Source organism: Lepus europaeus, chromosome 1 (assembly GCF_033115175.1).
Source record: "Lepus europaeus isolate LE1 chromosome 1, mLepTim1.pri, whole genome shotgun sequence".
Lineage (NCBI taxonomy): Eukaryota > Metazoa > Chordata > Mammalia > Lagomorpha > Leporidae > Lepus > Lepus europaeus.
In genome coordinates, this window is record NC_084827.1 from 141,343,967 (window position 1) to 141,356,713 (window position 12,747).

The following is a 12,747-nucleotide window of genomic DNA, read 5'->3' on the forward strand; positions in this document are numbered from 1 at the left end:
CAGCATCCCATATGGGTGCTAGTTCATGTCCGACTGCTCCTCTTGTGGTCCAGCTCTCTGCTTATGACCTGGGAAAGCAGTAGAAGATGGCCCAAGTGCTTGAGCCTCTGTACCCACTTGTAAGAACTGGAAGAAGTTCTTGACTCCTGACTTTGGCCATTGTGGCCATTTGGGGAGTGAACCAGTGGATGGAAGATTTCTTCTCCCTCCCCGCTCTGTCTGTCTGTCTGTCTCTCTCTGCATGTGCCTCTCTGTAGCTCTTTCAATTAAAATAAATCTTTAAAAAAATACTGTAATCGCTGTACCTTGAAAAATTATAAAGCCATAAAGTTTTTAAATTTGTGAAGCAGAAAAGTGATATTATAGAACAAAATAAAAAGTTAAAATGCAAATTTCACTCTATGTAACTATTAAGTATGTGATAAATGTAGGATTTTTAACCATTAGAGAAAGAAAGCCTTTTTCAATTGGTACTGCTTTCAAAAATCCATTAACTTCTTCAGAAATTTAACTACATTATGAAACTAGCAGCAGATTAAGTAACTAAAACTCAATGTTGATCTACTAGCTTATGAGTTCTAGGGATCATAACATGTGACTTTTCCATCTTTGTGGCCTTGTGGTGCTTTGCATAAATAGTAGGAGGAATACTTGAATTATTTTTTTATAGTTCCCTACCTATAGATAATGGCTTCAGTGCTCTTAGTTGTCTTTCTTTAAAAAAAAAAAAAAGATTTATTTGAAAGTCAGAGTTACAGAAAGGTGGAGAGAGAGAGAGAAAGAGAAAGTCTTCCACCCATTGGTTGATTCCCCAAATGGCTGCAAAGGCCAGAGCTGGGCCGATTCAAAGCCAGGAGCCTGTAGCTTCCTCTGAGTGTCCCACATAGGTGCAGGGCCTAATGACTTGGGCCATCTACTGCTTTCCCAGGCCATAGCAGAGAGCCAAATCTGAAGTGGAGTAGCCGGGCTATGAACCGGGTCCGATATGGGATGCCAGCACTGCAGGCAGTGGCTTTACCCTCTATGCTACAATGCTGGCCCTGAATTATTGTTGCACTTACTTCTATGAGTATGTCCAGCTCTCTGCTTATGGCCTGGGAAAGCAGTAGAAATGGCCCAAGTGTTTGGGCTCCTGCACCCCCATGGGAGACCCAGAAGAAGCTCCTGGCTCCTGGCTTTGGATCGGCACAGCTCTGGCCTTTGTGGCCATTTGAGGATTGAACCAGCATATGGAAGATCTTTCTCTCTGTCTCCCCTCATCTCTGTCTGTGACTCTACCTCTCAAATAAATGAAATCTTATATATATATATATATATATATATATACACACACACACACATATACATACATATATATATATATATATATACACATAAAGTTTTTTGTGAGAGGGAAATAATTTTAGGTAATTGCATTCTAGGAATTCATATTTACAGTGTTTTTTTAGGAATTCAAAATGCTATTAACACTTCACAAAAGATACCAGGGTACTTTGAAAAGTTCATGGAAAATGCAATTAAAAGATAATGCAGGCCGGCACCGTGGCTCAACAGGCTAATCCTCTGCCTAGCGGCGCTGGCATACTGAGTTCTAGTCCAGGTCGGGGCGCCGGATTCTGTCCCGGTTGCCCCTCTTCCAGGCCAGCTCTCTGCTATGGCTCGGGAGTGCAGTGGAGGATGGCCCAAGTGCTTGGGCCCTGCACCCCATGGGAGACCAGGAGAAGCACCTGGCTCCTGCCTTCGGATCAGCGCGGTGCACCGGCCGCAGTGCGCCGGCCGCGGCGGCCATTGGGGGGTGAACCAGAGGCAAAGGAAGACCTTTCTCTCTGTCTCTCTCTCTCACTGTCCACTCTGCCTGTAAAAAAAAAAAAAAAAGATAATACAGGGGTGGGTATTTGGTGTAGTGGTTAAGATGCTACTTTGGATGCCCAGATCCCATATCTGAATACCTGGGTTCAAGTCTTGGTTTTGCTCCTGATTTCAGCTTCCTGCTGATATACACCATAAGAGGCAGTAGGTGAAGGCTTAGGTAGTTAGGTCCCTGCAGTCCAATGGGTATCTGGATTGAGTTCCTGGCTTCTGGCTTTAGCCTGGCCCAGCCCCAGCTGTTGTGAGTATTTGGGGAGCAAACCAGTGGATGAGAAATCTCTGCCTTTCAAATTAATAAACGAAAATTAAAGAGTAGATAATGCACATTTTCTGTGAACTTTTTGAAGCACCCTTGTAAATCCCTAAGTTCTTAGTTTAAAAGCAAAATAAAGGGAAAAATTATATTACAAACTCCACAGCCCTACTAAAGCAATGATTTGGCATTCTGTAGATTTTTTTCTTGGAGAGAAATGCCAATCTTTTTTTTTTTCTTTCATAAATATTTGTTTATTTATTTGAAAGGCAGAATAACTGAGAGGGAGATGGAGAAGGGGGGTAGGGAGGAAGTACAGGGGAGAGGGAGAAAAGGAGAGGAAAACAGAGAGAGAGAGAGAGAGACAGAGAGAGAGACAGACAGAGAGAGACAGAGACAGACAGAAAGTACGTTAGTTTTCCATCCACTGGTTCATTCTCCAAAGGCTGCAATAGCCAGGTCAAGGTCAGGCTGAATCCAGGAGCCAGAAACTCTATCCTGATTTCCCACAGGGAACATGAATGGCAGGGGCCCCAGTACTTCCCAGGTGTAGAAGCATGAAGGATTGGAGGCAGAGTAGCTAGGACTCAAACTTGCACTCTGATATGAGATGTGAGTGTACCAAGAAGGGATTTAACCCACTGTGGCAGAATTCTGGCCCCAATATCAACCTTAAGATGCAAATAAATTGGGGGGTGAACCAACGGAAAAGGAAGACCTTTGTCTCTCTCTCTCACTGTCCACTCTGCCTGTCAAGAAAGAAAGAAAGAAAGAAAGAAAGAAAGAAAAAAAGAAAGATTTTTAGCAACTGATCATTAGACTTGAACTCTAATATAAAAATAAACACCTTAAAGGTTTAGTTTTAAATAAAGAAGTTCCAAAAAAAAAGAAATTCCAAAAGTGAAGATCTTACCTCTTGTAAAATTTTTTGTGCGTCTTCTTGTGTTTCAAAAGTGACGAAACCATACCTAAATAAATGCATTAATTATTATTAATTATTTTATCAGAACATTACATTAGTTAGGTTGAAATTAAAATAATTTTTTAAAAGAATGGGCCACTGTGGTATAAACATCTTTCTATGCTGCACCAGCACAGCAATCATAGAAGAATTATTCACAGCTTAAAACTGTCACCTCTTCTAAGTGTAGGACTAAAAAAAAAAAAAAGAAAAAGAAAACAAACCAGAGATCTGCAATCACTTCAGCCCTAAGTTATAATGTAAGGTAGGAAGGCACGAGAAATTCAGAGCAATAATCTCCTTTAAAATAACATGTTTGGCTTAAGTGAAGGAACCAAAATAGAGGAAAAGATTTAAATTTTTAACACAGTATTACTTAAATTGGTAAATTACTACAGAACTGCATTATTTATTACTAACACATACAAACTGATAATGTATTAGTGTATTAGTATATTTCCTAAACAATATCAATTAAAAACATGTACAACTCCAATTTTATAACAGCTTTTCATTTGATTGTTACTTTCAAGTACCAGTCATACAGTGTTCAAGATAAAAATACAAATACATGATATATAACATGTTCAAAAATCCAACAAGTAGAGAAAAAACAAAAATTTACCAAAGCATATATTTCTATTTATTTTTCATATATTTCTAATTAGATAACTCTTTTGAGCAATGCTAAATATCATTACTACTATTTTTTTCAATTCATAATTACTGTATCATATATAAAATTTCCTTTTAACAAAAGAAGTTCTCTTTGTTTGCCCAAACATAACCAAGAGTTAAGAAATTAGTTTTACACTAAATATTTGGTAGAACACACACACCACCCAGTGGAAAAGGCATTAAAATGCAGTTTATATTTCCATGTGTGTTTCTGAATAATTAAAAAGTAGATACTACCAAAACATTACAATTTTTTTAGCCAAACAAAAGAGGTACAATATCACTTCATCTTAACATTGTTCCACATTCTGAGAAAGTATTTCATCTGTTTAAAAATAACTTCTTTCTAGGGTCTCATCTTTTTCCAAAGTATTCACTGTTATATTTAAATGCCTTTTCTCTCTAATAGTTTCTACTGACACTGACACCTCATTGGTCCCTTCTCGTAACCTGCTAATATGTATGTTTTTCCTCTCCTGGAAAAAAACAAATCCTCCATTGATTTCCACTGATTTACCTACTTTTCTTTTAACTTTGCAGACTCGTTATATGAGTACAGTTATCAAAACTACTTCTTTCCTCTCTGAAATCTGGCTTTTCTATACACTGAAATAAATCTACACATTCTTGATGGTGTACTGCTTTCTTTTCAATTTTCATTCCCTTTGCTATGACAATTTAAAATAATTCTTATTACAGTTCTTATATATATTTGTCTCTTAATTAGGTCTCCTTGGGGTTAACTGTTTTCTCAAAAAGCTCTTTATATTCTAAAGCAGGGATACAATTTCTAAAGCATTGGAACCCTTTAGTTTCCAGTTCTTTTGCAACTGTTTGATATTTCAAGATTAAATGCTTGCAGCCTAACACTGAACGGGTCCCCGGCCCATGAAAGAATAACTTCCTAACAAAATAAAGAATATTACAGTCTCCCCTCTGTGCAATCCCTTATTGTCTCGAGAACAATAGAAGATCAAAGGTAGGAGGAAAGAAGAGGGCTTGAAATTCTTTTAAAAATAGAACCACAGTTAATTAGCATACAAATCCTGTATTCCAATAGAAATTCTTTATACTATCTGTAGTGATACTAACCCTTTAGACACTCCAGCTCTGTCATTTACAATCTTCACTTCTTTTACAGACCCATACTGGGAAAAAAATTTTCTTAAATCATTTTCATTTGTCTAATAGCATAAAAAGAAAACATTAAAACATTTTAATTGACTGATAAGAGACAAAACAACTTATGTATATTTTGTAGATAGAAGTTGTAAATATATATAACAAATGTCAATTATCACCAAAATAGCACATGAAGCCATGAAGCTATTAAAATCAATATATGTACCTTGCTTTATGCAATAGATAGGTGGTTACACTATTTTATATAAATAAAAATTTTAAACTGAATTGTTTTAAATGACAAGGAAAATTTACTATTTAAGAGAATATTTAAGTTATTCTTGTTCTCTAGTTGCCATTTTTTTTTAAACTTGGATTAGACATGTTATGACCATAGTAAAGGTATATTACTATTGGCTCTTATGGCTCAGAAAGGCCAACAGTCACAGCAGGGGAAACTATGTTATGTTGGTCTATACTTCTCTTTTTTGTTGTTCTTTTAGTATTTTATTTTATTTTTTAAAAGATTTATTTATTCACTTGAAAGTCAGAGTTATATAGAGAAAGAAGGAGAGTCAGAGAGAGAGAGAGAGAGAGAGAGAGAGAGAGAGAGAGAGGTCTTCCATCCGCTCGTTTACTCCCCAGATGGCTGCAACGGCCAGAGCTGTGCCAATCCGAAGCCAGGAGCCAGAAGCTTTTTCCGGATCTCCCACACAGGTGTAGGGGCCCAAGGACTTGGGCCATCTTCTACTGCTTTCCCAGGCCATAGCAGAGAGCCGGATCAGAAGTGGAGCAGCCAGGACTCGAACCGGCACCCATATGGGATGCCGGCACTGCAGGCAGCGGCTTTACCTGTTACTCCACAGAGCTGGCTCCTTCTCACTCTATTTTAATCAGCACAGTCTCTAGGATGAGTCAGGTTTTAGGAAAGGAAAATACTTCTGAAAATGCTTGAACTCATTGTAGTAACAACAGTGATTACAGGACTTAAAGTTACTAGATACTGGTACAGGTGCTTGATCTAGTGCTTAAGCCACAGGTTGGGACACTTGCATCCCATACTGGAGAGTTTAAGTTCATGTCCTGACTCCACTCTCAATTTTAGCTTCCTGCTAATGTGCATGCTTGGAGGCAGCAGGTTGATGACTCAAGTAGTTGGGACTCTGCCACTTATGTGCAAGACCTAAATTGAATTCCTGGCTCCTGGCTCTGGCTTGGCTCAGCCCTTGCTGTTAGGGGCATTTGGGAAGTGAATCAGTGGATAGCAGCTCCCTCTGTCTATGTGTGTCTGCCTCTCAAATCGATAAATTATTACTTTATTTGTATCCAATGTACATTTCAGCCAAGTATAGGTATCATGATGATACTCAGAATAAATACTAGTATCATAATTAGACTTGAAATGGATAAGATCTAAAAATATGGTTTTAATTGAAATCGTCTGATGACAGGTCATCAACTTTTCCCAGAGTATTCACACTAAATTAACTGCAGTGTCATTTTCTGGTTCAGCTGTAACTGTTTGCCTCTAAGAATAACTTAAAATTTCCATAGAAAAATCATTTCTAGGTAAGACATGGCTTACAGCATAGCCTTTTGAGTTCAGCTGCTACTTCATTACTTATCTAAACTATTGGTTTTTAAGATAGTAACATCAAGTCTGCTAAACTGGATGACGACAAATACTGAGTTAACCTGGAATAAGTGAATACTTTCTATTTGATAAAGATAAAATAGAATTTGTACTATAAAAGGAATACTATTAGGGATCTGAAGACAACTCAAATATTGTCTTATAGAAGATTCATTAGCTCAATTTTGCAGTTCTGCAAGGAGACAGGATTCAAGATGATTAAACATTAAGAGCAATAGTCTGTAGGTTTCTAAAAATACAAGGTTTAAAATGTCAAAGTTTGCTTGCTATTACGATAAACTATTTCCTTGCTGGCATTTATCTATGGTGTTGAAAAAGGTATAAATATAAAGTAGGGAATCCTAGTAGTTATTTTAAAACTATGGTTACATTTTACCAATGGCTTTTTTTTTTTAGCTTTAGAAGAAAGGAATTTATTGAGGCATTAGTGATTAGAAACACTGGAAAAGTGAAAACAAAGCAAAACAAACCAACCAAAAAAAAATCCCACTCCATCCAGACTTAAAAAATGGCTTCTAAAGGTATGCCACATTGTTTATATTCCAATAACGATGATTAAAAGGAAATAATTCTCATGTATTAATACTTATATGTGATCAGGGAGCTAACTGACCAATATATTGTTGACCTTATTAGCAAGTTTCTGTCAGCGTTCCCAGATATGATCAGTCTTTTGACTTCTATCACCAGAGACTGTGCTCATTTGATTCATGAAATTTCAGTCACCTCCAGGATTCAAGGAACAAGAGAATCTGGTTATCTATTGTTACTGTCAAAAATGATCACAAACTTTAAAAAAAAAAAAAAAAGAAAATGTTTATTGTCACCATTTGAAGAATGAAAGTGAAATCAGTTTCTCTGGCTCAAGCTGAAATGCAGGGTGGTCTATACTCCATCCAGTATCTAGATAATCTCTTTCTTGCTGTTTCCAGCTTCTGGTAACATCTGTCATGGTTACATCGTCTTTGCCTTCATGGTGACATAGATTTTCATTTGCTTTGAGTATAAACCTCCTTTTGATCAATGGCTTTCAAAGTTCTTATTGTAGCTGATGGGCTTTGGGAATCTGGAATAACTGACTGTTCAAATGTTTATATTTATTGATGATTTATTTTAAAATATACTAAGATATTGTAAGATAAATTAATTCTGAATAAGAATATCCAAATTGACTACTTCTGGTCAGCCATTAATATTTTCCACAGACACTAAAAATCTTTTTAAAAGTAAACATTTTATAAGAAATAGTTTTTTAGTGAAACAATGTACTTGCTAAGGTCTACTATTTTTGCAAATATACTTAGTGCAACATTTCTATTAAGCAGGAGAATAGTCATCCTATTCAAATTATGATAGACTGATTATCACAAATAGTGAGTTATATATGTCAAATATCTAATGGGATGGGACGTTTTTGGTTAAAAAAAGAAATCTATCTGTATAATTTCAATGGTAATTTCTCTGAAATATGAAAGCTTGGAAATCCTTCCATGTTTCCATTTGGAAGTAAGGGTATTTAATTTAAAATATTCATGCTTGCCTTTCTTTTAGATTTTTACTCCTACCTTCTATTTGGGGAGCACTATAAATCATCTCACAAATTGCCTCTCTGAAAGACTTTAATGGCTGATTACATGATTTAAATATATTACTGAGATGCTTTATTCTGACCATGACACAGGTCTTTTTTGGTTATCAAATTTAAGAGCTATCACAGAAAGTAATTTGCAAAAGATGGACGTTTAGGTGGTCACTCAGTAACCTGAGATAAAGGTTGGGATAAAGGAGAAAGTTTTTCTTTCTTTTTTAAACGTGAGGGTTTTTTTTGAGAATTATAATCACCCATTATTTCAGCTAGTGGAACATAATGGAAGAAAGTATAATTAGTGAAATATGGGGATGTGAAGAACATGGAGGTATGAATCAGAAAACTGAGATACTAGTTTGACTGTACCACGAAGTTGCTACAGACCTACAGCAAGTCAATTAGTGTCAATTTTTTTGTATGTGAAACTGGACAATTATATGTGTTTTATCTAACCTAATTATTGAAAAGATTCTTTATATTAAGACAACTTGAAACCAGTGAGTCACTACATAAATGTTATTTTTAATAGTTGCATAAAGGAACAATTTCTGAGAAAATAATTTCTAAAGAAAAAAATGTACTATGTTGTATATATAAGTGGGTACCTTAAAGTCAATTCCTCCTACAAAGATGCGATTAGGGATCACTGTTCCATATCTTGGGGCACTTGTTGGGTTATTCAAAGGCACAGGTGACACAGGATTAGGGGACGGAGATAATGAATCTGTTTGCGTCTGGTTTGATGTTTGCTGTAAAACAAAACTTTTTTAAACTTTCAGCACTTTTAGTCTTGATACAGGCTGATAATTCAAAAGTATGAGTCATTTAGGCACTAATATTATGAGGATCATAATTAGAACTTGGGGCAACAAAAATATAGGAAACAGAATCTTCTCCACTTTTAAGAAGATATTATTAAATATTATTTAAATATGGTTGCATTACTATCAAATATATTATTTAATTATTAAGGAGGAACATCAAACTTTTAAAGAAGTTTGAGAAACAGAAGAGTGGTTCCAAACTTTCAGGAGCTGGCTTGACACAACCAGCTAGGTGCTAGTATTGTTAGGAGCTGGCCTGGTACTCATAGCAAGGCAATGGTATTTTCTTGTTAACAGAACACCAACATTAGACAAGGTCACATCGCAACTGTGATGGATTAAGAAAAAAAAAAACCAAAATCCCATAATCATGTCTGAGCATTAACAAAAATAAAAGCACTGCCAAACATCTTTCCATCCTGGTTGATATGAGTGACTGCTCCTTTTACATCAATTAGTTTTGGCCTTGACCGATTTTTCTTGCCTTTTTGATATGAATTAACATAATCACAGAAATACTTCCATTTCTTGATAACATGCATTCCTGAGTAAAGCTCTTCTTTCTTAAGAACTGTCTAAAATGCTTAACAGAAGCCCAAATCCTGTAAGTTCTTTCCAGCACACTCTGGCTGAAAGACCCCCATGGAGTGTATCTTTCTTGTTCTTTCAAAACAACAGACTCAACTTTATAGAACTATAGGGGTGTTTCGGTTGCTATTTGGCTACAAGGCATAGACAACTTAATAAATGCTGACATTCAGATTAACCATTTTTGGCTTCAAAGTAAAAATATTCAATGTAATTGTCAATTTCAAGATTGGACTTTGTAAAAAATTATGTAACTATATCTCATCAGTATAAAATTTTTATACCAAAGAATTGAGCTCAGTATGCGTCCGTCCAGATGTTAACAATTCTAAGTCAGAGTACCCAATTTAAAGTTCAATAAACGTATATTAAAATATGCCTCTTCACAATGGGGAGATTATAATAGACTGTTAAGGTACAACTGAAAAAAAAAAAAAAAAAAGACTTGGCCATAGAGTTTTTAAGAGAAACTGATTCAAGAACTTACTTGCCTCCTGTGAACACTAAACAGACTTCTAACTATCCAGTGTTAAGCAGCAAACACATGTATATCCCCTACCTTGGGAGTTTAAATTTTTCTTTTAAACCACAGATAAGCCACCACACTTAATAATTACTATGTTGTAGCTTCCAGTTATAGGAATTCAATTAACAGTTTCCTTTCTGGACACTTGGAGATTATTTGTAACTTTATTCCATAGGACACAGTGCTCAGAATGCATGATTTTGGGATGCTTAGATCTATTTTTTCAACTGGATCTGTATTGCTAGAGATAATATAACAGCTCTAGCAGATATAACACTGTCTCTTTGTCCACTGTTTACAGCTTGTAGAATTTACCTATTTGCTAAATTAAAAAATTAGTCTTCAAAAGATTCTTAATTCTAAAAACAGAGTTCAATGGATGAACTCATTTATTCTCGACTGTGTTTAAGAGACAAACTCCAATATTATTTCATTTAGAGGATGAAATGAATATAAGTGAACAGAGTGCTTTATTTTTAATCTTGAGAAGTGAAAGGATACCCACTGGGAAAAGAGACACATCAACTTTTTATACTCAATTCACTTCATTCTCCAGAATCTAAGGCTCCTGTTCTATTGCGTGTTCCAAATACTTTATTTTTCTCCTTATCACTTATTTTATAACGCATGATATGCTCGTTACATTTATTATCTGTTTCTTGCTGCTATAATGTAATTAACAGTCACGAGGGCAGTTTTCGCCTCGCTTTATCATCAGCAAGCATTGAAAGCAGTGACCTTTCACAGCAGATGCGCGATAAATATATTTTGAAAGAACACATAAACCAATAAAATTATTTCTCTAGGAGTGACCCGCTCACGGTATGTCGAACCTCAGGCTGAGGCCTGGAGAACACAGCATGAAAAAAATAGCCTAGAAAATAGCTGATAATGTTGGCAGTAACAGCTCAAGCAGAAGCAAGAGCTTTGTTCCTTGTTTAAGGTTAGAGCTCCATTTGGCTTAAACAACAGAGCGCCTCACACTCCGCTGGCGATCACTTTCCAAGCGTAAGGGAAGCACCGAGGTAGGGTGGCCTTGGGGCGAGGAGGGTCTTCCGCTCAGTAAAACGTGCCCTCACTGCCGCCTCCCCTCGAGAAGCGACCGCTAACCCTGGCCTCTACTCTGCAAACCCGGACCGCGGGGTGAGGGCGGGCTAACCGTCGCAGTCACGGCCTCGTAGCTCCTTCCCCTGCGAGGCCAGCAAGCGGAGGCGCTGGGGGAAAAGGCCGCGGCAACGTCCTCGGGTTCTCTCGGGTCATCGCGAACCGGGCCAGTGACACGAGGATCCACCCCCTCCCCACCAAAGTGCGGGAGGGAAAAGAAAGCCAACCAGCGAGAAATTTTGCCCCGCAAACCCGCCAGCAGCAGTGGCGGGAACCCTCAACGGCACCGAGCCCGCCGTCCGCCGCCGCGTGCGCAGCCTGCCGCGGCCCTTGCGTGGCGCGCTCCGATTGGCTGCCGGCGGGGCGCGGGGCGGGGCGAGGCAGCACGTTGCCCGGGTGCTTCGGGCCTGAGCGGCCCCGCCGCCCCTGTCCGGCCCCGTCCGGTCCCGCCCGGCCACGCCCGGCTCTGACTGGCTCGGGCGTGCGCCCCGTGCTGGCTGGTCCTAGAGTGTCCAGGTCCGACGTGGGCCACAAGCGTTCTCCCCCGGCCCCCGGCCTCTCAGTCCCTTTGGTCCCCACTGGCCAGGCGAGGTGTCGAGGCGTCGACTGCCCTGACAGCTGGTCGTGGGCAGCAGCAGCATGGAGCCGGGCCGGAGCGAGCGTCAAAGACGCGGCCGCACCTAATTTCGGCGGGAAAGCGGTTTACCTGCCTGGACGCCGCCGGCTGCACGGCGCCCCGACGCCTCCCGGCCGTTTGCGGGGTTCCCTCAGGCCGCCTGCGGCTAGGCCAGGCCGGGTGGCCGGGGGGCGCCTTCCCGACCGCACAGCGCAATACGACGGGGCGCGAAGGCGGGCGGCGCTCGACGGGACACCACGGCCACGTTTCTTCCCAACGAAATAGCGAGTGTTTGGGGTTGGAACTCTCGCCCTTCTAGTCCCCGAGGAAACGGGGTTCACGTTGCTCCTCCTCCCCGCCACCCCAGGGCCCGGGGCCCTGGTCGCCATACTCACCGCCCCGCACTCGGGCTCCATCTTCTCCGTTCTTCAAAGCCGGGGAAGGGGGGAGGGGAGCGGGGGGCGAAGGAACAGAACTCTAAAGTTTGAAAGCACTTTCCCACCCAGGGAGCAGCACCACGTTTCACGATTGGAACTGTCTTCCCCCTGGCGGAGCCGGCAGCCGTGGCAGAAACCGGGGGCGCAGGCTCGGACCCGGGGCCTGAACTTGTCACCTGGGGGGCGGGGAGGGTCAGGAGGCGTCGCCGCGGGACCGCAGTGCGGGCGGGCGCCGCAAGCCGCGGTGGGGCGCGGGCGGGCGGGTTTCGGCTGTGTCTGCTGTCGCCCAGCCGGGACGTCTCCAGCAGAGCGCGCAGCAAGTCCAGGCGGGTGTGGGGTGTGCGGCTCGCGGGCTCGGCTGTGGGACCGCTCTCGCCTGCTCTCAGGTGGCTGGCGAGGACTGCGCCAACGACCATGCAAAGCTCCATGCACCGCACGCCTTTCCTTCTCTTCCACTTTGGGACCGGTGAGTTTCCAGAGTTTGAAGTGACCTCGAAGCTTTACTAAGGTGCAAGAAGCTTGTTGAA

At 40.3% G+C, this 12,747-nt stretch overlaps 1 protein-coding gene across 1 annotated transcript in view; it reads right to left on the minus strand.

Moving 5' to 3' along the window:
* BOLL (boule homolog, RNA binding protein) overlaps positions 1–12,199 on the minus strand; it is a 69,813-nt gene extending 57,614 nt beyond the window's left edge. The window contains exons 1-4 of the mRNA XM_062201282.1: positions 12,179–12,199; positions 8,731–8,874; positions 4,854–4,945; positions 3,036–3,090 (exon numbers count right to left, since the gene is read on the minus strand). Of these exons, the coding sequence (XP_062057266.1) occupies positions 3,036–3,090; positions 4,854–4,945; positions 8,731–8,874; positions 12,179–12,199 (312 nt within the window). The remainder of the gene's footprint in view (positions 1–3,035; positions 3,091–4,853; positions 4,946–8,730; positions 8,875–12,178) is intronic.
* Positions 12,200–12,747: the final 548 nt, after the last annotated feature.